At 40.6% G+C, this 24,184-nt stretch overlaps 1 protein-coding gene across 1 annotated transcript; it reads right to left on the bottom strand.

Annotated features, from left to right (window-relative positions):
- Positions 1 to 2,711: 2,711 nt before the first annotated feature.
- On the bottom strand, positions 2,712 to 20,641 carry LOC129541170 (guanylate-binding protein 1-like). The gene is made up of 11 exons (XM_055402898.2): positions 20,483 to 20,641; positions 14,349 to 14,548; positions 11,748 to 11,875; positions 10,770 to 10,879; positions 10,300 to 10,496; positions 8,606 to 8,848; positions 7,477 to 7,757; positions 6,632 to 6,844; positions 5,970 to 6,072; positions 5,534 to 5,727; positions 2,712 to 3,660 (listed from the first exon to the last, which is right to left on the bottom strand). Exons 2-11 carry the CDS (start codon positions 14,536 to 14,538, stop codon positions 3,544 to 3,546), a joined length of 1,776 nt encoding a protein of 591 aa, XP_055258873.2. The 5' UTR covers positions 14,539 to 14,548; positions 20,483 to 20,641; the 3' UTR covers positions 2,712 to 3,543.
- Positions 20,642 to 24,184: the final 3,543 nt, after the last annotated feature.

Below are 24,184 nucleotides of genomic sequence, written 5' to 3'. Positions count from 1 at the left end.
TTAGGGTCCAGAGTTGCCCTTCCCTCAAAGGAACAGAGGACACTCACGATAATGCAAGACACACAGCGAAGTTTATTTCCAGCTAGCTGGGGTCCAAGTGTCTGCCCGACGCAGCGGGTTTCAACAAGGACCCCGAGCACTCTAAGCCAAGGGTTTATATAGCATTTTCAAACCGTATTAGTTTTAAAACATCCACACATAGTAATCTTTTTACACACAGTAATTTTCCACACTCTACACACAGCTGTATATCTCACCTCCTGGTGGTTTAACGAGATAAGCCCACCCTGGCCCTTTGACCTATTTGCCTGATCTCTGTGTCACAACTGCCCACATTCTGGTGTTTAAGATTAGCTTGTTCTTTAGGTTGCTGTCTTCCTAGGAATCCTCTCTCATCCTTACTCAGCAAACAATTCTAGGAATCTTTACTTAAAACAACCTTAACTTTGGTTCTACAAGCAGCAAGCGGCAAGCAAAGTATAGAAGCAAAAATGCATTGCAGGAGCATTAAGTTCTATATTAGGTTCTACACCCCAAGATGTTAGTGTTCTCAAGCCTCCGCCATATATCCTTTGCTTTCTCATTCTTTCGTTTTATGCATCACATGTGTGCATGCATTCTAAGTCACTGCAGTTGTGTCTGACTCTGTGAAACCCTGTAGACTGTGTAGCCCGCCAGGCTCCTCTGTCCATGACGTTCTTCCAGCAAGAATACTGGAGTGGGTTACCATGCCCCTCTCCAGGGGATCTTCTTGTCCCAGGGATCGAACTCATGTCTCCTGCATTGGGAATCAGGTTGTTTGCCACATAGGAAGCCCTTATGCATCACAGGGACATCACTAAAACATAAACAATTCTGTTGTCCTGCCTATTTGTCTGGGCATTCATGGACTCATTATGGTTCTGAAACGAGGTTTCAAGACCGTCTTCACTGCTCTGCTACTGGAAACCTGTTTCAGAACTAGACTCAGGTGATGGCTCAGTGCTTGCCATCCTATGATGGCAGCTTCTCCATTTCATTGGCCTCCTCTTAACATGGACACAAATAAGGAAAAATGCTGCATCATGGCAAACAGGAATATAGATTTCTCATCTCAGTCTTCTCATAAATTCTGCTTATGAATGCATGCTTGATCTTCTAGAGGCAGATAAAAATGTATAGGGTCATAGAGGTCACATTAATTCTGCAATGTATGGAGTTTAGTTTATGTAATACTATAGCTTATAATCTGGTATAGAAACTCATGCTACAAAACTAGAAAGGAAGTTACTTTTGTTTAGCTTTAATTTTCTTATTTTTAAATGATTAACAAAGAAACCACTATTAGGTTTTAAATGCAGAGTTACTCTTTTCTACAATGAAGTTTCTTTAACTAATAAAAATGTATTTGGTTTACTCCTTTGTTGCCGTGCAGTGTGGGAACTACAGAGTGTATTTACATAAATACTCCACTTAATATGCTTGAGTCTTATGTGTTCCCCTATGAAGCTGCAGTTGAGTAAAAGTCTGCTGTTTATCAGCACTTGCCTAAGTGTGGAAGGAGGTATTCTCCATGCTGATGGAAAATGAAGGGAAGATTCAATGGAAAAAAAGCTCCCAAGGCAACCAGAACAAGCAGGTTTATTAATGTAGATTCAGTGGCATTAGCTGCTTCCCTGCTTTTCTCTCATCATGTAATATTTTGAAACACTGTATAATCTTTTTCACAATGCTAACATATGGGATGTAATCCCTATATTCCTTACAAATGTAAGGAGCATAAGGCAGATTTGAAAAACTTTGATGAATGTTTCTATTATATAAAGCAAGAGTCTGCAACTTATGGCTTCTGAGTGCCAGCTGTATTTTAAAGCAATGTTTTCTTGGAACATAGGCATACCACCCATTTATGTATCATTTGTGGTTGCTTTATGGCAGAGTTGAGGACATACTTATGAATAGTTACTATCCCAGATTTTAAAACATTAGCCAATCATGGTTATATAAACTAAAACATTATTTTTTTTTGGTGGAAAACTTTAAAAAATCAGAAATGTAAATTTCAACATTTTACATTTTTACTTCCAAACTGAAATAATTCATTGCTCTGAGAAGTTTTAAGCACTTACCTAGGGCTTTTGACAGTTGTGATAAAGTCCTAAGTAATACCAAGACCAGTGGTCATGTATGGATGTGAGAGTTGGACTGTGAAGAAAGCTGATCGCTGAAGAATTGATGCTTTTGAAATGTGGTGTTGGAGAAGACTCTCGAGAGTCCCTGGGACTGCAAGGAGATCCAGCCAGTCCATCCTAAAGGAGACCAGTCCTGGGTGTTCATTGGAAGGACTGATGCTAAAGCTGAAACTCCAATACTTTGGCCACCTCATGCGAAGAGTTGACTCACTGGAAAAGACTCTGGTGCTGGAGGGATTGGGGGCAGGAGGAGAAGGGGATGCCAGAGAATGAGATGACTGGATGGCATCACCGACTCGATGGACATTAGTTTGGGTGAACTCCGGGAGTTGGTGATGGACAGGGAGGCCTGGTGCACTGCAATTCATGGGGTCGCAAAGAGTCGGACATGACTGAGCAACTGAACTGAACTGAACTGAACTGAATACCAAGAGCATTATTTTACTGATCAAAAGAAGTCAAAAACAACCCGTATTCTCTTGGGGGAAAGTAAGGAGACTTTCAAGTATGACTCAAGAATTGGGAAACAACAGCCTAAACTTCAGGGTAATGAACAATTTAATAATTAATTTAGCTCAGTTTTCTAACACATTATCTGTCATCATTTCAATCTCATCTTTGCAAGTTATAAATGGCTACAAACACACATTGTATAATTGTCATCCTGTTACTATGTTTAGTCTAGTGTCACTTGAAGTTCTAAAGTGTCCCATTAAAATTATTAATTAATTAAAATTATAATCTGTGTGAAATGAATAAGGGAAAGTTTCCTTTTTTAGCCCATTTATTTATGACCCAAGTTACAATCATACTAATGGTTTCTTCCATCTTTCTGTGGAAATTCTGCAGACCTTCTAGATCACTATACAAGGTGATTTGCTTTAGCTTGGGATTCACCAGTAAGCACTGCCCCTTTTCAGGTACCCAGGAGTCACATCACTACTGACAGACTGTGCAGTCTTGAAACAAGGGGATACCATATACTGCCTTCACTAGAAGCTAGAATGGTTCTTTCCAACCTCTTGTGCATTTGGTCAAAGTCCTGACCAACTATGTCCCAAGACTTTGACCTAAGACTTTGCTCAGTATACACTTGTCTGACTAGTGGTTATCTGGAAGAAGAAGTTCCTGGGTGGTACCAGCTTATGATACCTCCTGTGCTGGCACAGAGGCAAAGTGCATCTTGCTCCACAGTTTACAATATTGTGAGGAAGATGCACATGATTTAAATTAGAGAACTGCGTGTCTTTGCAAATATTAATGTAGTATGCGAAACCTAAATATTATCAAGTATGGTGACACTTCTTAGTTTTAAACTTCTTGAGTAATGCCTTGGATAAGAGTGACCAGCAAAGCTCTATTCTTTAACTCTTTAGCTTAGGAAACATCCCTTCTTTCGTTTATTCATCTTCTTCTGGAGATTCTGTATTTCATTATGAAGTCGTCTGTTCTCTTCATGGAATCCTTCCTGTAGTAGTCGGGACTGTTCCTAAAAAAATACAAGTGGAGACTGAATAGTGTATATCATTAAGTAAATCTCTAACTACTATCTGGTTTCCACAGTCAAGGATTATTTTTTTTTTACTTTTAATTAATTTTTTATCAAAGGATAATTGCTTCACAGAATTTTGCTGTTTTCTGTCAAACCTCAACATGAATCAGCCATAGGTATGGAAGGAAAGTTATGACCAACCTAGATAGCATATTAAAAAGCAGAGACATTACTTTGCCAACAAAGGTCCATCTAGTCAAGGCTATGGTTTTTGCATTGGTCATGTATGGATGTGAGAGGTGGACTGTGAAGAAAGCTGATCACCAAATAATTGATGCTTTTGAACTGTGGTGTTGGAGAAGACTCTCGAGAGTCCCTTGGACTGCAAGGAGATCCGACCAGTCCATCCTAAAGGAGATCAGTCCTGGGTGTTCATTGGAAGGACTGATGCTAAAGCTGAAACTCCAATACTTTGGCCACCTCATGCGAAGAGTTGACTCACTGGAAAAGACTCTGATGCTGGGAGGGATTGAGGGCAGGAGGAGAAGGGGACGACAGAGAATGAGATGGTTGGATGGCATCACCGACTCAATGGACATGAGTTTGATTGAACTCCGGGAGTTGGTGATGGACAGGGAGGCCTGGTGTGCTGCAATTCATGGGGTCGCAAAGAGTCAGACATGACTGAGCGACTGAAATGAACTGAACTGAACTGATACACATATCCCCTCCCTTTTAAAACTCCCCCCCCATCTCCCTCCCCATCTCACCCTTCTAGGTTGATACAGAGCCCCTGTTTGAGTTTCCTGAGCCATACAGCAAATTCCTCTTGGCTATCTATTTTACATATGGTAATATAAGTTTCCATGTTACTCAAAAATATTTAGTTTCTTCATGAAATTTTCTCTGTCATTAATTTTCATTATACCGTCTCTTAAGTCTTCTATCTCTGTGATTGCTTTTCCTGAGTCTCCCTGAGTTAAGAAAAAATTTTAACTTATATCTCCTGATAAAAGTTCTTCCTGATATGTTGATAAATCTCACTTAGCAGTCTTAATTTTTTTCTCCCATTATTTGTCTACAACCTTTGTGGACAATCTTAATGAATTGTTTGGCTTTGAGTCTTATCTATGTATTTTTATTTTTTAATACGGACACATACACAATAACACAGAAATAGAAGGATTTCCAAAATCTGATACATTGTCTGAATCTTAGATCAGGAAATTTGATCTAAGCTTCCACAACTTGGTGGAAGAAGGACCAAAATATAGGTGCGGGAATCAGGGTCCCAGACTTAACCATACTGCATTTCTGCACAGCTCAACACATACTAGGAGCAGGGCATAGGAAACCAGTAGGAGTGACAGATAGACACAGCGGTGTGAGTTAAGGAGTCCTTCTGCTTATGAAGGATTTCTTACAGCTAAGTCATACCAGTTGTGACAGAAAAAAAAAAAAAATCATGGATTCCTCTAAGTGGTGAAGACAGTTCAGATATCTCCCCAAGCACTGTGACCCTATAAAAGTTATTTAGTCTTGTCTGAACCTTTCTTTCATCTCCTAAGTATTAGGGACATGCTTTGATATGGATCAGACCCTTTTTTTTGATGCCTAGCAGATAACAGCTACCATGATTGACAGATATAGTGATAAAAGACTAGGTGTGACATAACTGCAAGTAAAATCTTTTAGTAACAAGACACTGTAGGGGCCAGTTCAGGCAGACAAATGGGGACTAAAAAGTACAAGTAAGCATGCAAGGTCCTTCTTCTGGGCTTCAGGTTCTCACTGCTGGGCCATGTTTGTGAACAGGGAGTGTGGCGGGAAAACAGAATAACAGGAACCACATGGTGTTGCAGTTAAATACCTGCAGTTTGAGAGCTAGAGTCCTCTCTTGCTCTTCCAGTAACTGGGCCCTGTCACTCTCCATCTTCTCAGTCAGTTGTTTCACGTGTTCCTGATAGCTCTTTTCTTTCTGTTCCATCATCTGCTGGTTCTTTATTTGCATTTCCTCCAGCATTTTTGCTGCAGCCTGTGCAGATTCCGCTTTCACGCGTTCCACTGTCAGGAGGGAGAGGAAAAAGAAAAATGTATGTGGAGACCAAGTTGCTTCTTTCTTCCATCGACAGTTACCTATCACTGTTGCTACTGGCTGCATATGCCCTACTCAGAAATGACTTTAGCAAGTAAGAGACATCTTTTCTCCTGTTGCTACAGTTTGAGGCTCCTCGGTTCACCCAGCGGAGTTAGTTAGAACTTTTAAGAGCTTTTGGGGCTGTCTAGTCTCTTGACTAGCTCCTCACCTTCAATCAACTTTTCTTTCTCTGAGAGTGTCTGATCTGTCTGTAGAATTGCATCAGTCACAGACTCCTTGGACTTCAAGTATTCCTGAAGAATCTCCTCAGCCTGGGACCCGGACAAAATGGGGTTAGTAGTAGGAAATGGCTGTAAGCACTTATTCCTGTTTGCCCACCACCTTTCCCTCTAGGAACTGCTCCTTTTGGCCATGGTGTGCCTGGTGATCAGATTCCCTATCACTGGGCTGAGCACATTCTCCAGACTGGCCAAGCAAGGCGCCCTCCTGAGCAGAATCCTTTATAAGAGGTTGATGTATATGTGGACAGTGATCCTCTGTTCTTTTAGACTGAGGGCTTTGATTTTGGAGCTGTTGGTGCTGTGGTCCCATATGGCGTGAGCTTGTTGGAGAATGAAGGCATCATGGAGAAAGTGGATCTGAATAAAGGGGGTAAAGGGAGGATGGGAGGGAGGGAAGTGTGGGGCTGGGGGGAGCCACAGGCAGAGAGAGAAATGATGACATTATTTGAAATTCTGGATCCATCTGGTAATCCAGTTTATAATGCAATTGTTAATTGAGTGCAGACTCTTGGATGAGCACATAGGTTATACCTGGTGTAACAGGCTCCTTGTAGTGTTTATTGAATGAGAGTGTATCAACCTTGCTTACCTGTATGCCCTTCCTGGGCTCCTGAAGATACTTCTTCTTCAGCTCTTGCATCTTCCCAATGAAGAGGCGATAGCCCCCTGATTTCGAATAAATCCCCTGTTTCACATCTTCTTCTAGAGGACTGAAAATATCCTTCAGTAAAGCAGAGCAACGATCTGATGATGCTTTAAGATTCTGATTACAAAAGTCATCTCGCCTTTTGTCTAGCTGGGCCTTTAATGAAAAACAATAAGAAGTGTTAATAAACAGAGGAGTGAAAAGATGTTAGCTTGATGTTGAAATTTCTGGAAAAGCTTCTCAAAAAAAAAAAAAGTCTCTGACCCCTAGACAGACTTATAGGCACTCAACAGGATCATATCCTTCCTCCAGAGTCTAACTTTCTACTAAAGCCCTTTCACCATGGGGTGACTGTCAGAGCAGTGATTACTAGCTATATGGTACACCTTTGGAGATAAACTCTAGCTTTTCACATTAGATCCGTGACTGCATATGAAATTAACGTGGCTCAATGTAAGTCTGCTTGTGATAACTAAAACTAACATTTTCTTTATTGCCAAAATATCCAATGAGGCTGATAACAATGAGCATGTAATTTGATTAGAAGCTCTGCTACTTATATATGCATGTAATGAAACTATAGGGAAGAATATTTGTTTATTCATGAAAGAAAAAAGTTTCAGTGAATAATAAGATATATCATAATAAAACTGGTTCTTCTATGATAACACAGATTGGTTTTCACCACTTAATGAGAATTACTTTTCTCAAAATAAGCACCCATCTCATTTCTTCTATTATTTTACTTTTTAAGAACCTAATCTGTATAAACTTGAGAAAAAAATTACCGCTAACTCTTTTTGAAATAATTGGTCTATATCTTTGAAGGAACTCCTCATGAAGACTTCAATGGCCTCTTTCTCACTGGCCCTGTGCAGGTCCAGCAGCTCCTGGAGGGTTTCCGTGGGCAGCTGCAGCTTCTGGCGCATCTGCTGGTCATAGTGGGCAATGGCCTTTTTCACTGCGGCCGAGTTCTCAATCTCAGCCAAGGCCAGGACTGCATTCTCCATGCAGGGCAGATCTCCACTGTTGATGGCATTGACATAGGTCTGCACCAGGGTCTCTAGACCTACAATAGAGAACAAATGATGATGTTTATTTCAGAAGGAGTGAGGAAACTTTCTATTCTGTGTAATTCTAATGTCTATTACCAACCATTTGTCTTACAGCATCAGTGCCTCAGCAGGATCTGAAAACCTGCTAAAAATGCAGACTCCCAGCCTCTGTCCCAGTTTGACTGACTTAGACCCTCCTCTTTGGCAAGATCCTCAAGTGGCATAAACATATCAAAGGTTGAGAACCTCTCTTCTAGATAGCGAAGCTGCATTCATTCAGTGCATTCACTTTAGCAGCAGGCACTGTTAGGCCAGAAACCATATCTCTCTCATTTAAGTCTGTGTCATCAGCCCTGGTAAGTCCATGGGAAACATTGGATTCATATTTGTGGAGCAAATCAAAATGAGTCCTCCTTTTGGTTTATTCTAGCAGAACATTGTCCAGGAGAACCTTCTGTGATGATTGAAGTGTTCTGTGTGTGCTGTCCAGGGTGGGAGCCACTAGCCTCAGGTAGTGTGAGCCCTTGAGACATAGCTGTGTGATCAGAATGTTAAATTTCTATATTTTTTATTAGCTACATTTACATTTAGATAGGCACACTTGTCTAGTGAAAACCACGTTGGACAGGGCAGGTCCAGTTTACTAGCGCAATTGTCAGCTCTTAGAGCTTTTATTCTTTGCCTTTTGTATCTTTTCTCAACTATGAAGTCTGACTAATAAAACCTATCAGAAGTGTTGGTGCCACCTAGAATTTAACACGATAATAGCGGTAGATGTGCATTTTTCAAACTTGAAGCTACATGGATGTTATCACACCATCCTTTAGTCTTAGTGAGAGAGAAGACTGGGAAGAGGACTCACGAGGTCCATCCACCTTGATGCCTCCTGAGAGAGTTTTAGTTTTGGAATTGCTGAAGATGTAGGAACAGAAGTCGGCAGTTTGTTGCACAAATTCGGAGTCCAGCTCATCGTCACACAGTTCCTCAAGCTGGCCCAATTTCTTCCTCTGAGTGGGCCGATCAAAGATGAAGCATTTCTTCTTTGGGAAGAACTTTCGGATACAGAGTCGAGGCAGATTAAAAGTTTTATCTTTCGGGCTGGTACCTGGAGGAAGAAAAAAGGAATTTGCCTAATGGAGGGTCTTGCAAACATTTCCCATAAAGGGTCAAACAGTAAATATTTGATGGTCTCTTTTCTGAGTACTCAAGTCTCCTATTGTAGCCTAAAAGCAGTCATAGAGAAACTATAAATGAATGAGTATGACATTATTCCAATAAAATCTTATTTACAAACCAACTGGCAGGCTAGATTGGATAATATTTGCCTGTGGCAATCCTTTACCACCCTGAACTGTGCATGGTTCATGCTTGCATTTCTTTTCTACAAATAAATGACCATTCTACTCCTATTCTTTGGCTAATTACACCATCACAAGCCCAAAGCATGGAGATATCAATCTAATCACAGCACAGGGAAAGGTAAACGAAAAAGAAGTTTATTCTTAGAACAGGGAAAAAAATAATCTAAAACCAAATCTATTAATTCAGAGAGTAAACAAGCATTGAAAGTGAAAGTGAAGTCGCTCTGTCGTGTCCGACTCTTTGCGACCCCATGAACTGTAGCCTACCAGGCTCCTCTGTCCATGGGATTTTCCAGGAAGAATACTGGAGTGGGTTGCCATTTCCTTCTCCAGGGTATCTTCCCAACCCAGGGATCGAACTCCGGGTCTCCCACATTGCGGGCAGACGCTTTACCATCTGAGCCACCAGGGCATTACTTATCTGGTCCCATCACTTCATGGGAAATAGATGGGGAAACAGTGGAAACAGTGTCAGACTTTATTTTTTTGGGCTCCAAAATCACTGCGGATGCTGATTGCAGCCATGAAATTAAAAGACGCGTACTCCTTGGAAGGAAAGTTATGACCAGCCTAGATAGCATATTAAAAAGCAGAGACATTACTTTGCCAACCAAGGTCCGTCTAGTCAAGGCTATGGTTTTTCCAGTGGTCATGTATGGATGTGAGAGTTGGACTGTGAAGAAAGCTGATCGCCGAAGAATTGATGCTTTTGAACTGTGGTGCTGGAGAAGACTCTTGAGAGTCCCTTGGACTGCAAGGAAATCCAACCAGTCTATTCTAAAGGAGATCACTCCTGGGTGTTCATTGGAAGGACTTATGCTAAAGCTGAAACTCCAGTACTTTGGCCACCTCATGCGATGAGTTGACTCACTGGAAAAGAGTCTGATGCTAGGAGGGATTGGGGGTAGGAGGAGACGGGGACAGCAGAGAATGAGATGGCTGGATGGCATCACCGACTCTATGGACATGAGTTTGAGTGAACTCCGGGAGTTGGTGATGGACAGGGAGGCCTGGCGTGCTGTGTGGTTCATGGGGTCGCAAAGAGTCGGACACGACTGAGCGACTGAACTGAACTGAACTGAATCACCCCTTGAGAAGAAATAGAAACTAAATAGAAGACAACTGTTGATAGAAAACTAAGGAACAATAGTTTCAGTGTTTTGTCATCTGTTTACCAATTCTAAGTCCCCTTTACCTTTCTTAAGCTTGAGTGAAATCTCCAGGTACTCGTCTGCTGTGATGGACTGTCCATCTGCTTCCAAGTCGAGGGAGAAATCCCTCAGTGTCCATACAAAGTCTGGAAAGAAGCTCACAAAGTCAGCTGAATCCTCATCCCCATCCACATCAGGTGAGGATCTTGCCCTGATTCTATCTGTCAGCTCCGTCACATAGCTGAGTAGCAAAATAAGGAAAACTGGCATGAATGAAGAGTACCCCCCCATCCTATATTAGTTCCACATACAAAACCTTTGTTTCTCCTTTGTTCTTAACCCAAGTATCCCAAGCACCAATTCTTCAGTAGGTTATAGGATTTTCCCCTTGCCACTGAATTCTTTTTTTTTATATTTCTCGTGTTTGTTTCACCAGGATTTGTAGTCAGTCAGCTGTTTTTTAAATTTTGGTCTCCCCTCTGACTTTGATGCGGTTTGGATCCCAAAAGGATACTGCAGTTGGTCCATGGCCTGCTGGTTGATAGTTCCCATACTATTGTACACAAAAGTGCTGCTCAAGAGGATTGCTAGGGCAAAGATCCAGGAGTCATTCTGGTTGTCACCCTGGAAATCAGAACATATTTTACCAGGACTGTGTTTCATTCTTATGGCACTTTCCTGATCAGCAGTAGTAAAAGGACGCTCATTTAATGTGAGTTTTTTTCTTTTTTCAAGATCAGTGGCAAAGAAAACCAAATCCAAGCAAAAATGACTTTGAATAGTTTTCTGATGTGCTTTGTTTTACCCTGATTCTCATTAGACCCTCTTATGATCATTGGTAGATAACTGCAAAAAAATGGTCATTGTGGGTAGACAGTCTAAGGTCTTAAACGAAATTTAAATTTAATTTTTCTCTTTACTTTTACAGAAAAATTGTCTTAATGTTAGGGCACTAATACTTGTTTCTATCTCAACTGGATATTGTTGTTCACCTAACACTTCCCATTTCTTATCTTATAAATATTCCAAACAATACTTTGAGGCAAATGTAGATCTAATACATCTGGTTTACAGATCAGAAAGCTGAGGTTAAAAAGGTCAAATAATTTACAAAAGTCCCTGAGTTACTGACAGACTTTAAATTTAAAGCCAAAGGTATGGGTCTTTGGAACCTAAATCCTTAACTAAAGTTCTTTGCAAGATAAAATTCATCACTTTGAGTTTATCTGTACTCCCTTTATGCATCTGTGTTAACTGGCTTAGCTTATAGCTTTTTATTAATTGGGATACTGTCTACTGACCACTATGGTCTTCTTCTAGGATTCTGCCTTATGAATATTTTCCTAACCCCTGGTTCCTAACTTGGTTTCATAGCATATAAACAGAAATGAAAAAATGTGGTTAAACAAAGGTCTTATTTAAAGGAAAATTAAAAGTGTAGAGGACATTCAGACATGAGGGGCTTAGTCCAAATTGGAACCTCATTCCTTACCTTCTCCACATCCCCCAGGCCCTCAGTATCAAGCAGAACTAGAGTACGGTTTGGCTTCTTGGGATGAGGCACACACCACATCCAGATGCCCTTCGTGTGAGACTGCACTGTGGAGCCCAGAGAGAAGCCTGCAAGGGGGCGTGGGGAAAAGAGAGGGTGGAATTCTAATATCAGCTGGTTCTGGAAGTTGGGATGCAAGTTAACAAAATCAAGTTTAGGAGAACTGAAACCACAACAAGTATTAATCTTACAATCAGAGAAACAGGGCAATTAGAATATCAAATACTTAAAAAGATGTAAAACCTTTTCATGAGGAAAACAATCAACAAACTAGAAATTTAAGGAAAATCTTAGCATAATAGAAGTTATATAAAAAACCATAGCCAACATAGTATTCAACGATGAAAGACAGAAAGCTTTCCTTCTACAAAAATTAACTCCAATGGATCAAAGGCCTATATGTAAGAGCTGTATAATGTGTTAAAACTATGAAGATCGTAGAAGAAAATACAGGAGAAAAACTTCACAATATTGGATTTAGCAATGATTTCATGGAAATGGTACCAAAAACATAAATAACAATAAAAATATATAAGTTGGACTTCATCCAAATTAAAACACTTGTGTATCAAAGGACACTATTAAGAGAGTTAAATAGATAATACACAAATTGGGAGGAAATATTTGTTAGTCATAAATCTGATAAAGGATTGAGACACATATTATATAAAGAAGTCTTACAATTTAACACAAATAAATTAAAGGTCAACCCATTTAAAAAATGAGCAAATGACTTGATAGACATTTCTCCCAAGAAATTATTCAAAAGACCAATGAACACATGAAAAGATGCTCAACATTCCTAGTCATTAGGGAAGTACAAAGCAAAACCACACTGTCTTGAAAGAATCTATAATGGAAAATAACCTGAAAAAAAAAATATGTATATATAGCTGAATCACTTTGCTATACGCTTACAACTAACAAAATTTTGTAAATCAACTGTACTTCGAAAAAAGGGCAACAAAACATAGTATACATCTTATATGAACCCTGAAAATTAATTGATATTTATAATAAAATTGGAAATTTTAACACAAATTAATTTGATAATATAAAAAATTTTTATTTTAGAAAACCACAGTGATATACTACTTCATACGCATTAGGAAGGCCATTATCAAAAAACTAGAAAGTAACAAATGTTGGCAAAAATGTGGAGAAATTAGAACAATTGTTGTTTCTGGTGAGAATGTAAAATGGTATAGTTTCTGTGGAAAATAATATGGTGATTTCTTTAAAAAGTTTTGCAGGGAACATGCTTCCAGAACCAGCAGGAGGCAGAAAATGCTCTCCAAGAGTTCAATGAATCCCAGAGGACAGATTTTTATGCTGTAGGAATAAACTTATTTCTCACTGGCAAAAAATAAATAAATGAAAAGTTTAGCATAGAATTATCATATGATCCAGCAATTCCACCTCTTGGTGTATACCCAAAAGAAGTGAAAGCAGGGACAGGACAGATATTTGAACCCTCATGTTCTTAGTAACATTATTAACAGTAGTCAAAATGAGGAAACAGTCCAGATGTCCATAAAAAGGATGACTGGATAAGCAAATCGGTATCACATACAATTATTCAGCCTTAAAAAGGAAAAGAATTTGATACATGTTACAACATTGTTGGACCTTGAAGACATCATGCTCAGTGAAATAAACCTATCACTAAAAGACAAATAATGTATGATTCTTTAAATGAGCTTCCAAGACCAGTCAAATTTATAGACAATATAGAGTGGTGGTTGTCAAGGGCTGGGGCATTATTATTTATTGGGGTACAGAATTCCTATTGGTGGAAATATATGAAGATGGATGTTAATAATGTTTATACAACAGTGTGAATTTACTTAATACCACAGAATTTTTAAAAACAGTTACAATGGTAAATTTTGTGGTAAATTTTATGATATGTGTGTCCTGCATGAGTGTGTGCTTAGTAGTTTCAGCCGTGTCTGACTCTTTGGGACTTCATGGACTGTAACCCACCAGGTTCCTCTGTCCATGAGATTTTCCCAGCAAGAATACTGGAGTGGGTTGCCATGCCCTCCTCCAGGGCATCTCCCCTACCCAGGGATTGAACCCGGGTCTCCTGCATCTCTGCATTGCAGGTGGATTCTTTACCTGCTGAGCCACTGGGGAAGCCCATGTATAACTTAACAACAGTTAAAAATAAGAAAAGAAACAAGAATAATCAATACATATTGAAACATTTTTTAAATCTTAAAGATCAATGGAAATGCTCTCACTACATGAATATTTTTGTAACTGTCTTGTAGTTTATTATTATATATATTACTTATTTTTATTACCACATTTGTCTTTCTAGGAAAGGAACAATTTATGTTTTTAAAAAAAGAAACTAAGTGCAAAGAGCTGCGATCTGATACAGGTCATAGTGACAATATGAACATAACTGTGGACTGAAAGTTAGCTTTCAATATTCCTCCCAGGTCTCTCACTTCCTCTCCTCACATCACTGTCCTGCATGCTGGGAGTGGGTGGACAGAAGGGACTTGGCTCGGCTTTGCTGGTGTCACTCACCCTTGTTCTTCCCGGCCAGCTTGTTCATCAGGTAAGATTTGCCTGTGCGGTAGAGGCCCACGATAGCCACCACCACAACAGGCTGCCTAATGGCAGACAGGATCTTTAGAGCTTTCGGATTAACCAGCAGTCGCCCATTAGTGTTCTCAATGAGGCACTCTGGGCCTGGCATGTGGATCTCTGAGGCCATGTCCCTTTGTCTGCAAGGGAAGATATGGGATGAATTAGAATTTCCAGTCTAAACAGATCAAGAGCTTTCATCAGTTTTCATTTTGCGTTCAGAAGTAGGAATGTCAAAATCCCCACGATATAACTGTGTGCCTAGTTACCACAGTCAACATCAGCAAAAAGAAAGATGATCCTAATGCATCTGGTGATTTTTTCGGACAATCACAAAAAACCTTGACCATTTATGTCAACAGTGAGATAGATGAGGGTAAAATCTGTTTCCTTTTGAAAATTGGAGAAGTATTATCAAAGTAGCCCATTAAAAATATTGATATGACAGTGATTTATCGACATACAATCACCCTCATGAACAGTATCTTCCATTTAATTTACCATGGAAATCTTCTGTTTGGAGTCACATTTAAAAATTTATAAAAGTGAAAATTGCACAGTTGAGTCCGACTCTTTGCAACCCCATGGACTATACAGTCCATGGAATTCTCCAGGCCAGAATATTGCAGTAAGCAGCTTGTCCCTTCTCCAGGGGATCTTCCCAACACAGATATCGAACCCAAGTCTCCTGCATTGCAGGCACATTCTTCACCAGCTGAGCCACCAGGGAAACCCAAGAACACCGGAATGGGTAGCCTATCCCTTCTCCAGTGGATCTTCCCAACCCAGGAATAGAACTGTAGTCTCCTGCATTGAGGTGGAATTTATACTAGACATTAAATGTAAAACAGAATAGGATTCAGAGAGATTTGTTGCATTTCCTAACTTTGTGTGAAGAGTCAATATTTATTTTTTTATTCATTAATTCTTACTCTGAAAAAATAATTTCATGAATAAATGTTCATCACTTGATATATGTCTCTGAACAATTTTTAATGATTTGAAATGCATTTTCTCACTAGTTATCATTATTTCTACTGAAATAATGGCCCACAGATTTTCTCACACTTACTTTCTAGACGTGGAACTTACTATAGCAAATTTTATAAAAATCTGTAACCTTGTGAAACACATGGCTTACAACTCTTCCAAAAGCTTGCTCTGGGCTTGTAGAAGCAAGGGGCTCTGAAACTTAAAATTCATTAGCTTCACAGTAAATTCAGTTCATTTCAGTTGCTCAGTAGTGTCCAACTCCTTCTGATCCCATGGACTGCAGCACGCCAGGCCTCCCTGTCCATCACCAGCTCCCAGAGTTTACTCAAACTAATGTCCATCGAGTCAGTGACGTCATCCAACCATTTCATCCTCTACCTTCCCTTCTCCTCCTGCCTTCAATCTTTCCCAGCATCAGGGTCTTTTCCAATGAGTCAGCTCTTTGCTGCAGGTGGCCAAAGTATTGGAGTTTCAGCTTCAGCATCAGTCCTTCCAATGAATACTCAGGATTCATTTCCTTTAGGATGAACTGGTTGGATCTCCGTGCAGTCCAAGGGACTCTCAAGAGTCTTCTCCAACACCACAGTTCAAAAGCATCAATTCTTCGGTGATCAGCTTTCCTCACAGTCCCACTCTCACATCCATACATGACCACTGGAAAAACCATAGCCTTGACTAGACGAATCTTTGTTGGCATAGTAATGTCTCTGCTTTTTAATATGCTGTCTAAGTTGGTCATAACTTTCCTTCCAAGGAACACATAGTCTTTTAATTTCATGGCTTCAGTCACCATCTGCAGTGATTTTGGAGCCCCCAAAAATAAAGTCTGCCACTGTTTCTACTGTTTCCCCATCTATTTGCCATGAATTGATGAGACTGGATGTCATGATCTTAATTTTCTGAATGTTGAGCTTGAAGCCAACTTTTTCACTCTCCTTTTTCACTTTCATCAAGAGGCTCTTTAGTTCTTCTTCACTTTCTACCATAAAGGTGGTGTCATCTGCATATCTGAGGTTATTGATATTTCTCCTGGCAATCTTGATTCTAGCTTGTGTTTCATCCAGCCCAGTGTTTCTCATGATGTACTCTGCATATAAGTTAAATAAGCAGGGTGACAATATACAGCCTTGACCTACTCCTTTTCCTATTTGGAACCAGTCTGTTGTTCCATGTCCAGTTCTAACTGTTGATTCCTGACCTGCATACAGATTTCTCAAGAGGCAGGTCATTCCCATCTCTTTCAGAATTTTCCAGTTTGTTGTGATCCACACAGTCAAAGGCTTTGGCATAAATAAATAAAGCAGAAATAGATGTTTTTCTGGACCTCTCTTGCTTGTTTGATTATCCAATGGATGTTGGCATTTGACCTCTGGTTCCTCTGCCTTTTATAAAACCAGCTTGAACATCTGGAAGTTCACAGTTCATGTATTGTTGAAGCCTGGCTTGGAGAATTTTGAGCATGACTTTACTAGTGTGTGAGATGAGTGTAATTGTGCGGTAGTTTGAGCATTCTTTGGCATTGCCTTTCTTTGGGATTGGAATGAAAACTGACCTTTTCTAGTCTTGGGGCCATTGCTGAGTTTTCCAAACTTGTTGGCATATTGTGTGCAGCACTTTCACAGCATCATCTTTTAGGATTTGAAATAGCTCAACTGGAATTCCATCATCTCCACTAGCTTTGTTCATAGTGATGTTTCCTAAGGCCCACTTGACATTCCAGGATGTCTGGGTCTAGGTGAGTGATCACACCATCGTGATTATCTGGGTCGTGAACATCTTTTTTTGTACAGTTCTTCTGTGTATTCTTGCCACCTCTTCTTAATATCTTCTGCTTCTGTTAGGTCCATACCATTTCGGTCCTTTATTGAGCCCATCTTTGCATGAAATCTTCCTTTGGTATCTCTAATTTTCTTGAAGAGGTTTCTAGTCTTTCCCATTGTATTGTTTTCCTCTTTCTTTGCACTGATCCCCTCATAGCTCAGTTGGTAAAGAATCCACCTGCAATGCAGGAGACCCCGGTTTGATCCCTGGGTTGGGAAGATCCCCTGGAGAAAGGAAAGGCTGCCCACTCCAATATTCTAGCCTGGAGAATTCCATGGACAGTCCATAGGGGTCACAAAGAGTCAGACACAACTGAGCAACTTTCACTTTTTTTTTATTTTTGGAGAAGGAAATGGCAACCCATTCCAGTATTCTTGCCTGGAAACTATCATGGATGGAAGAGCCTGGTAGGCTACAGTCATGGGGTCGTAAAGAGTTGGACACGACTGAGTCACTCACTTTCACTTTCACTGAAGAAGGCTTTCTTCCCTCTCCTTGCTATTCGTTGGAACTCTATTCTGGGAAACAGACTCTTGGAGGGCACAGACAGAACCTTTTGTGAACCAGAATCCTGGGGAAGTGAGCAGTGACCCCATGGGAGACTGACCCAGACTTGCCTGTGAATGTCCAGGCGTCTCTGGTAGAAGCGTGGGTCGGTGGTGGCCTGCTGCAAGGTTGGGGGCACTGAGTGTAGCAGTTCATGCAAGGGATCTTTTGAAGGAGGTAGCCATTATCTTCATTACCTCCACCATAGTTTGGCCCCAGGTAAATAGCAAGGAGGGAATACAGCTCCACCCATCAACAGAATATTGGATTAAAGATTTACTGAGCATGGCCCGACCATCAGAACAAGACCCAGTTTCCAGCTCAGTCAGTCTCTCCAATCAGAAAGCTCCCATAAGCCTCTTATCCTTCTCCATCAGAGGGCAGACAGACTGAAAACCACAATCACAGAAAACCAACCAATCTAATCACATGGACGACAGCCTTGTCTAACTCAATGAAATTATGAACCATGCTGTGTAGGGCCACCCAAGACAGATGGGTCATGGTGGAGAATTCTGACAAAATACAGTCCCCTAGAGAAGGGAATGGCAAACCGGTATTCTTGCCTTGAGAACCCCATGAACAGTATGAAAAAGCAAAAAGATAGGACACTGAAAGATGAACTCCCCAGGTCGGTAGGTGCCCAATATGCTACTGGAGATCAGTGGAGAAATAACTCCAGAAAGAATGAAGAGATGGAGCCAAAGCAAAAACAACACCCAGTTGCAGATGTGACTGGTGATGGAAGCAAGGTCCATCTGTAAAGAGCAATATTGCATAGGAACCTGGAGTCAGGTTCATAGGTCTATGTATCAAGGCAAATTGGAAGTGGTCAAACAGGAGATGGTAAGAGTAAACGTTGACATTTTAGGAATCAGCAAACTAAAATGGACTGGAAAGGGTGAATTTAACTCAGATGACCATTGCATCTACTACTGTGGGCAAGAATCCTTTAGACGAGATGAAGTAGCCATCATAGTAAACAAAAGAGTCTAAAATGTCATAGTTGGATGCAATCTCAAAAACAACAGAATGATCCCTGTTCATCTCCAAGGCTAACCATTCAGTATCACAGTAATCCAAGTCTATGCCCCGACCAGTAACTCTGAAGAAGCCGAAGTTGAATGGTTCTATGAAGACCTACAAGACCTTTTAGAACTAACACCCCAAAAAGATGTCCTTTTCATTATAGGGGACTGGAATGCAAAAGTAGGAAGTCAAGAAACACCTGGAGTAACAGGCAAATTTGGCCTGGGAGTACAGAGTGAAGCAGGGCAAAGGCTAACAGAGTTTTCCCAAGAGAACTCATGGGTCATAACAAACACCCTCTTCTAACAACACAAGAGAAGACTCTACACATGGACATCATCAGATGGCCAGATTGATTATATTCTTTGCAGTCGAAGGTGGAAAAGCTCTATACAGTCAGCAAAAACAAGACCGGGAGCTGACTGTGGCTCAGATCATGAACTCCTTATTGCCAAATTCAGACTTAAATTGAAGAAAGTAGGGAAAACCACTGGACCATTCAGGTATGACCTAAATCATAATAAATTAGCCTCCAACTCAGTGGGGATAAACTACACAATTGCTAATATTATATGCTGCTAAAAATCGGGTGTGTATATAAGGGGAGAAAGAAATGAAATAAAGATTAAAAGATCAGGAAGAAGTCAAGAGAGCTAGAGAAGAAAGCTATTGAAAGAAAATAGCTATACTTCCGGCCACACAATCTAAGTTTTCTGTTTTGTTCTTTTCTCTCATCTTGCAGAGGAAAAGTAGAAGCAGGAAGAAGATGAAGAGAGGTAGGGGTAAGGAGAGAGGCGTGGGAAGGGAAGCAAGGGCAAGAAACTGAAAAGAAGAGAGAGAAGTGTCAGAGAGTAGGTGATGAATGGAGCTAGTGCCAAGCCAAGGAAGTCAGGGGAAGAGGCTCCAGAAGGCAAGATCAGAACTCCTTGAGAGCCCAGAGAGGGCAAAGCAAACAACAATGGTGACTTTAGCACTGCTCCAGAGTAGGTTCTTTAAAGACAAAGCTTTTTATAAAGTGGTGGGACTGCATTCTGTCCTAAGGTGTAAGGCATCCTCGAGTTGGCACCAACACATTGAACCTAGTGAAACTGTGCTGTTTCTAAAGGAAGATGTCCACTTTAAAATAGAGTGCAAAGGTAGGACTAAAGAGTATGATGTCTTCATAAATCTACATCTTTCACTCTGGATTTCAGATTCTTCCCTTGTCTCTAACAGTGCCAGGTGACTGTTTCCACTGCTTCTCATTTACTATTCTTTCCTTCTCGTGAGAAAAAAAAGTAACATATCTGTCACCCTTTTAGTTTCTTAGCTGCAGTCAAATCAGTGTTGAGCAAGTTGTATCAAAGAAAATGGTAATACAATTATATCCCCAGTCAACATCAGCAAAGAGAAGGACAATCCTAATTCATTCCAAACTCAGCTTAGCCCTGTGTCCTTGGTGCTTAACTCCACACAAGCACAGTCATGACCCAGAGATGGGATGGCCCATGCTAACACCAGGATCTCATCTGACCAATGTCCCAAATCAGGATGAGCTACAGTCTTAATGCTGATCATTTATTAGAAAACTAACCATTACAGATCCCTTCCCACCCCTGCACTAATCTTACCATGGGCTCCTGCTCCCAGATCAGGGCTCCTTTAGCCCTGAAGAATCTGCTTTGAGGAAAAGTTAGAGTTCTTACCTGTTGTCTTCTCAGCTCAGGTGGAATGGTTCTGTAACAAATTTCTCTTTCTCTCAGTAGATAGTTAGACTTCTATTTCACCAGCTCAATATCCTGGGTCTTGCCTGCTTTCCTTTAGCAAACAGAAAGAAGTAAAGCAACCTCTCTAACAGATTTACAGTAATATGAAACTGAAAGCACTGAGAACAAAGTAATGACTCAACAGCCATAAAAGGAAATTTTGGAAGCTATCCTAGTAGGAGGGAAGATGGGTTTGACATGATTTCTCTAGAACCTTCACATTAATAGCTTTGAAAGACATCTTAGAGACCATTTAGTGTTGATAAAGTTGTCTATTAGATCCTTAAAAGTTGGGCACTTACTGAGCAACTTCAGTTTCACTTTTCACTTTCATGCATTGGAGAAGGAAACGGCAATCCACTCCAACGTTCTTGCCTGGAGATCCCAGGGACGATGGAGCCTGGTGGGCTGCCGTCTATGGGGTCGCACAGAGTCGGACACGACTGAAACGACTTAGCAGCAGCAGCAGCAGATCCTTAAATATAATGGAATGTATCTCAGGATTGGGTGTCAGTTTGGGAAACCTAGAATAGGAAGTATATTAATTTTTAGGTTTAATTTCCTTAAATAATGGACAGATACATAGTGGACGTGGCTCCTCTTTTATGCATGCTGTAAGTGAAGAAAATGACACATCTTACAGATTCATGAATATGAAGCCCCTGGAATTTACTACCCAGTGCACACACAGACTGGTTACAGCAAACACCCTCTTCCTACAACTCAAGAGAAGACTCTACACATGGACATCACCAGATGGTCAACACCGAAATCAGATTGATTATATTCTTTGCAGCCAAAGATGGAGAAGCCCTATACAGTCAGCAAAAACAAGACCAGGAGCTGACTGTGGCTCAGATCATGGACTCCTTATTGCCAAATTCAGACTTAAATTGAAGAAAGTAGGGAAAACCACGAGCCCATTCAGATATGACCTAACTCAAATTTGCTATAATTATACATTGGAAGTGAGAAATAGATTTAAGGGACTAGATCTGATAGATAGAGTACCTGATGAACTATGGACGGAGGTTTGTGACATTGTACAGGAGACAGGGATCAAGACCATCCCCAAGGAAAAGAAATGCAAAAAAGCAAAATGGCTGTCTGGGGAGGCCTCACAAATAGCTGAGAAAGGAAGAGAAGTGAAAAGCAAAGGAGAAAAGGAAAGATATAAGCATCTGAATGCAGAGTTCCAAAGAATAGCAAGGAGAGATAAGAAAGCCTTCCTCAGCGATCAGTGCAAAGAAATAGAGGAAAACAACAGAATGGGAAAGACTAGAGATCTCTTCAAGAAAATTAGAGATACCAAGGGAACATTTCATGCAAAGATGGGCTCGATAAAAAACAGAAATGGTATGGACCTAACAGAAGCAAAAGATATTAAGAAGAGGTGGCAAGAATACAGTGAAGAACTGTACAAAAAAGATCTTCATGACCAAGATAGTCATGATGGTGTGATCACTCACCTAGAGCCAGACATCTTGGAATGTGAAGTTAAGTGGGCCTTAGAAAGCGTCACTACGAACAAAGCTAGTGGAGGTGATGGAATTTCAGTTGAGCTATTTCAAATCCTGAAAGATGATGCTGTGAAAGTGCTGCACTCAATATGCCAGCAAATTTGGAAAACTCAGCAGTGGCCACAGGACTGGAAAAGGTCAGTCTTCATTCCAATCCCAAAGAATGCTCAAACTACCATACGATTACACTCATCTCACATGTTAGTAAAGTCATGCTCAAAATTGTCCAAGCCAGGCTTCAGCAATACATGAACTGTGAACTTCCAGATGTTCAAGCTGGTTTTAGAAAAGGCAGAGGAACCAGAGATCAAATTGCCAACATCCGCTGATCATGGAAAAAGCAAGAGAGTTCCAGAAAAACATCTATTTCTGCTTTATTGACTATGCCAAAGCCTTCGACTGTGTGGATCACAATAAACTGTGGACAATTCTGAAAGAGATGGGAATACCAGACCACCTGACCTGCCTCTTGAGAAACCTATATGCAGGTCAGGAATCAACAGTTAGAACTGGACATGGAACAACAGACTGGTTCCAAATAGGAAAAGGAGTACATCAAGGCTGTATATTGTCACCCTGCTTATTTAACTTATATGCAGAGTACATCATGAGGAATACTGGGCTGGAAGAAGCACAAGCTGGGATCAAGATTGCCAGGAGAAATATCAATAACCTCAGATATGCAGATGACACCACCCTTATGGCACAAAGTGAAGAGGAACTAAAAAGCCTCTTGATGAAAGTGAAAGAGGAGAGTGAAAAAGTTGGCTTCAAGCTCAACATCCAGAAAACTAAGATCAGGCATCTGGTCCCATCACTTCATGGGAAATAGATGGGGAAACAGTGGAAACAGTGTCAGACTTTATTTTTGGGGGCTCCAAAATCACTGCGGATGGTGATTGCAGCCATGAAATTAAAAGACGCTTACTCCTTAGAAGGAAAGTTACAAGCAACCTAGATAGCATATTAAAAAGCAGAGACATCACTTTGCCAACAAAGGTCCATCTAGTCAAGGCTATGGTTTTTCCAGTGGTCATGTATGGATGTGAGAGTTGGACCGTGAAGAAAGCTGATCACCGAAGAATTGATGCTTTTGAACTGTGGTGTGGAGAAGACTCTTGAGAGTCCCTTGGACTGCAAGGAGATCCAACCAGTCCATCCTAAAGGAGATCAGTCCTGGGTGTTCATTGGAAGGACTGATGTTGAAGCTGAAACTCCACTACTTTGGCCACCTGATGTGAAGAACTGACTCATTTGAAAAGACTCTGATGCTGGGAGGGATTGAGGACAGGAGGAGAAGGGGACAACAGAGAATGAGATGGCTGGATGGCATCACCGACTCGATGGAGGTGAGTTTTAGTGAACTCCAGGAGTTGGTGATGGACAGGGAGGCCTGGCGTGCTGTGATTCATGGGGTCTCAAAGAGTCGGACATGACTGAGCGACTGAACTGAACTGAACTGCACACACAGCATGTGTTCCATGCTCTGTGCTGATCACTCTACATAGGTTAAATAACTGATGTTTCATAACAGACATTTCTCCACCATTTTATAGAAACTGAGGCACAGAAAGATTAAATGTCTTACCCAAATCACAACACTATAAATAACCTGAACCAAATCATTCTTCATTCCAAACCCTCTTGTTAAGCCACTTCACTATATTGTCTTTTCATGTTTGCTCAGTGAATAGCAGTAGAAGTAACAGCTTTTTTGCTTAATTTCTTTCTAAGAAGCGCATATGTTACAACTGTCTAATTCATTTCTGAGTAACACCATGCAAAATGAGTGGTGTGTTGTCTCCATCTTATAGTGACAACAAGGAGGCTTCAGGAAGGATAAGATAATATGCCTGGTCAAGTTCACTAAGCATGTCAGAGGTGGGATGAGAATCTGAAACTCTGTTTACCCTTAAATTATGCTTCCCCGCCCTCAGCATTGCTTCTTAATGGAGGAAAAGGGAAGTAAGGAGGAGGGGAGATATTTATGTGCTCTTCTCTGATCTCATGGAACATCCATATTTCTCTGTGCCTGGAAACCAGTGTCTGAAATTTAACAAATAGAATTAAGTACTCTCTTATCTTTTCTTCTTTGCTATTATCTTTTAAAGTTTCTGCATAA

Source organism: Moschus berezovskii, chromosome 4, assembly GCF_049115385.1.
Source record: "Moschus berezovskii isolate FMDL1 chromosome 4, NW_MosBer_1.0, whole genome shotgun sequence".
Classification (NCBI taxonomy): Eukaryota; Metazoa; Chordata; class Mammalia; order Artiodactyla; family Moschidae; genus Moschus; species Moschus berezovskii.
Note: the sequence above shows the minus strand (reverse complement) of the source record. Positions and strands in the feature narration are given on the sequence as shown.

Bases quoted from the DNA above. Each gene is read 5' to 3' on its own strand.
- LOC129541170 (XM_055402898.2), bottom strand. From the start codon at position 14,538: ATGGCCTCAGAGATCCACATGCCAGGCCCAGAGTGCCTCATTGAGAAC. The intron at 10,497-10,769 runs GTATCCTTTTGG...TTTGCTACTCAG, and splicing joins CAGGCCATGGACCAACTGCA to CTATGTGACGGAGCTGACAG. The intron at 8,849-10,299 runs GTAAAGGGGACT...TTCTTCCTCCAG, and splicing joins TTCACTCAAGCTTAAGAAAG to GTACCAGCCCGAAAGATAAA.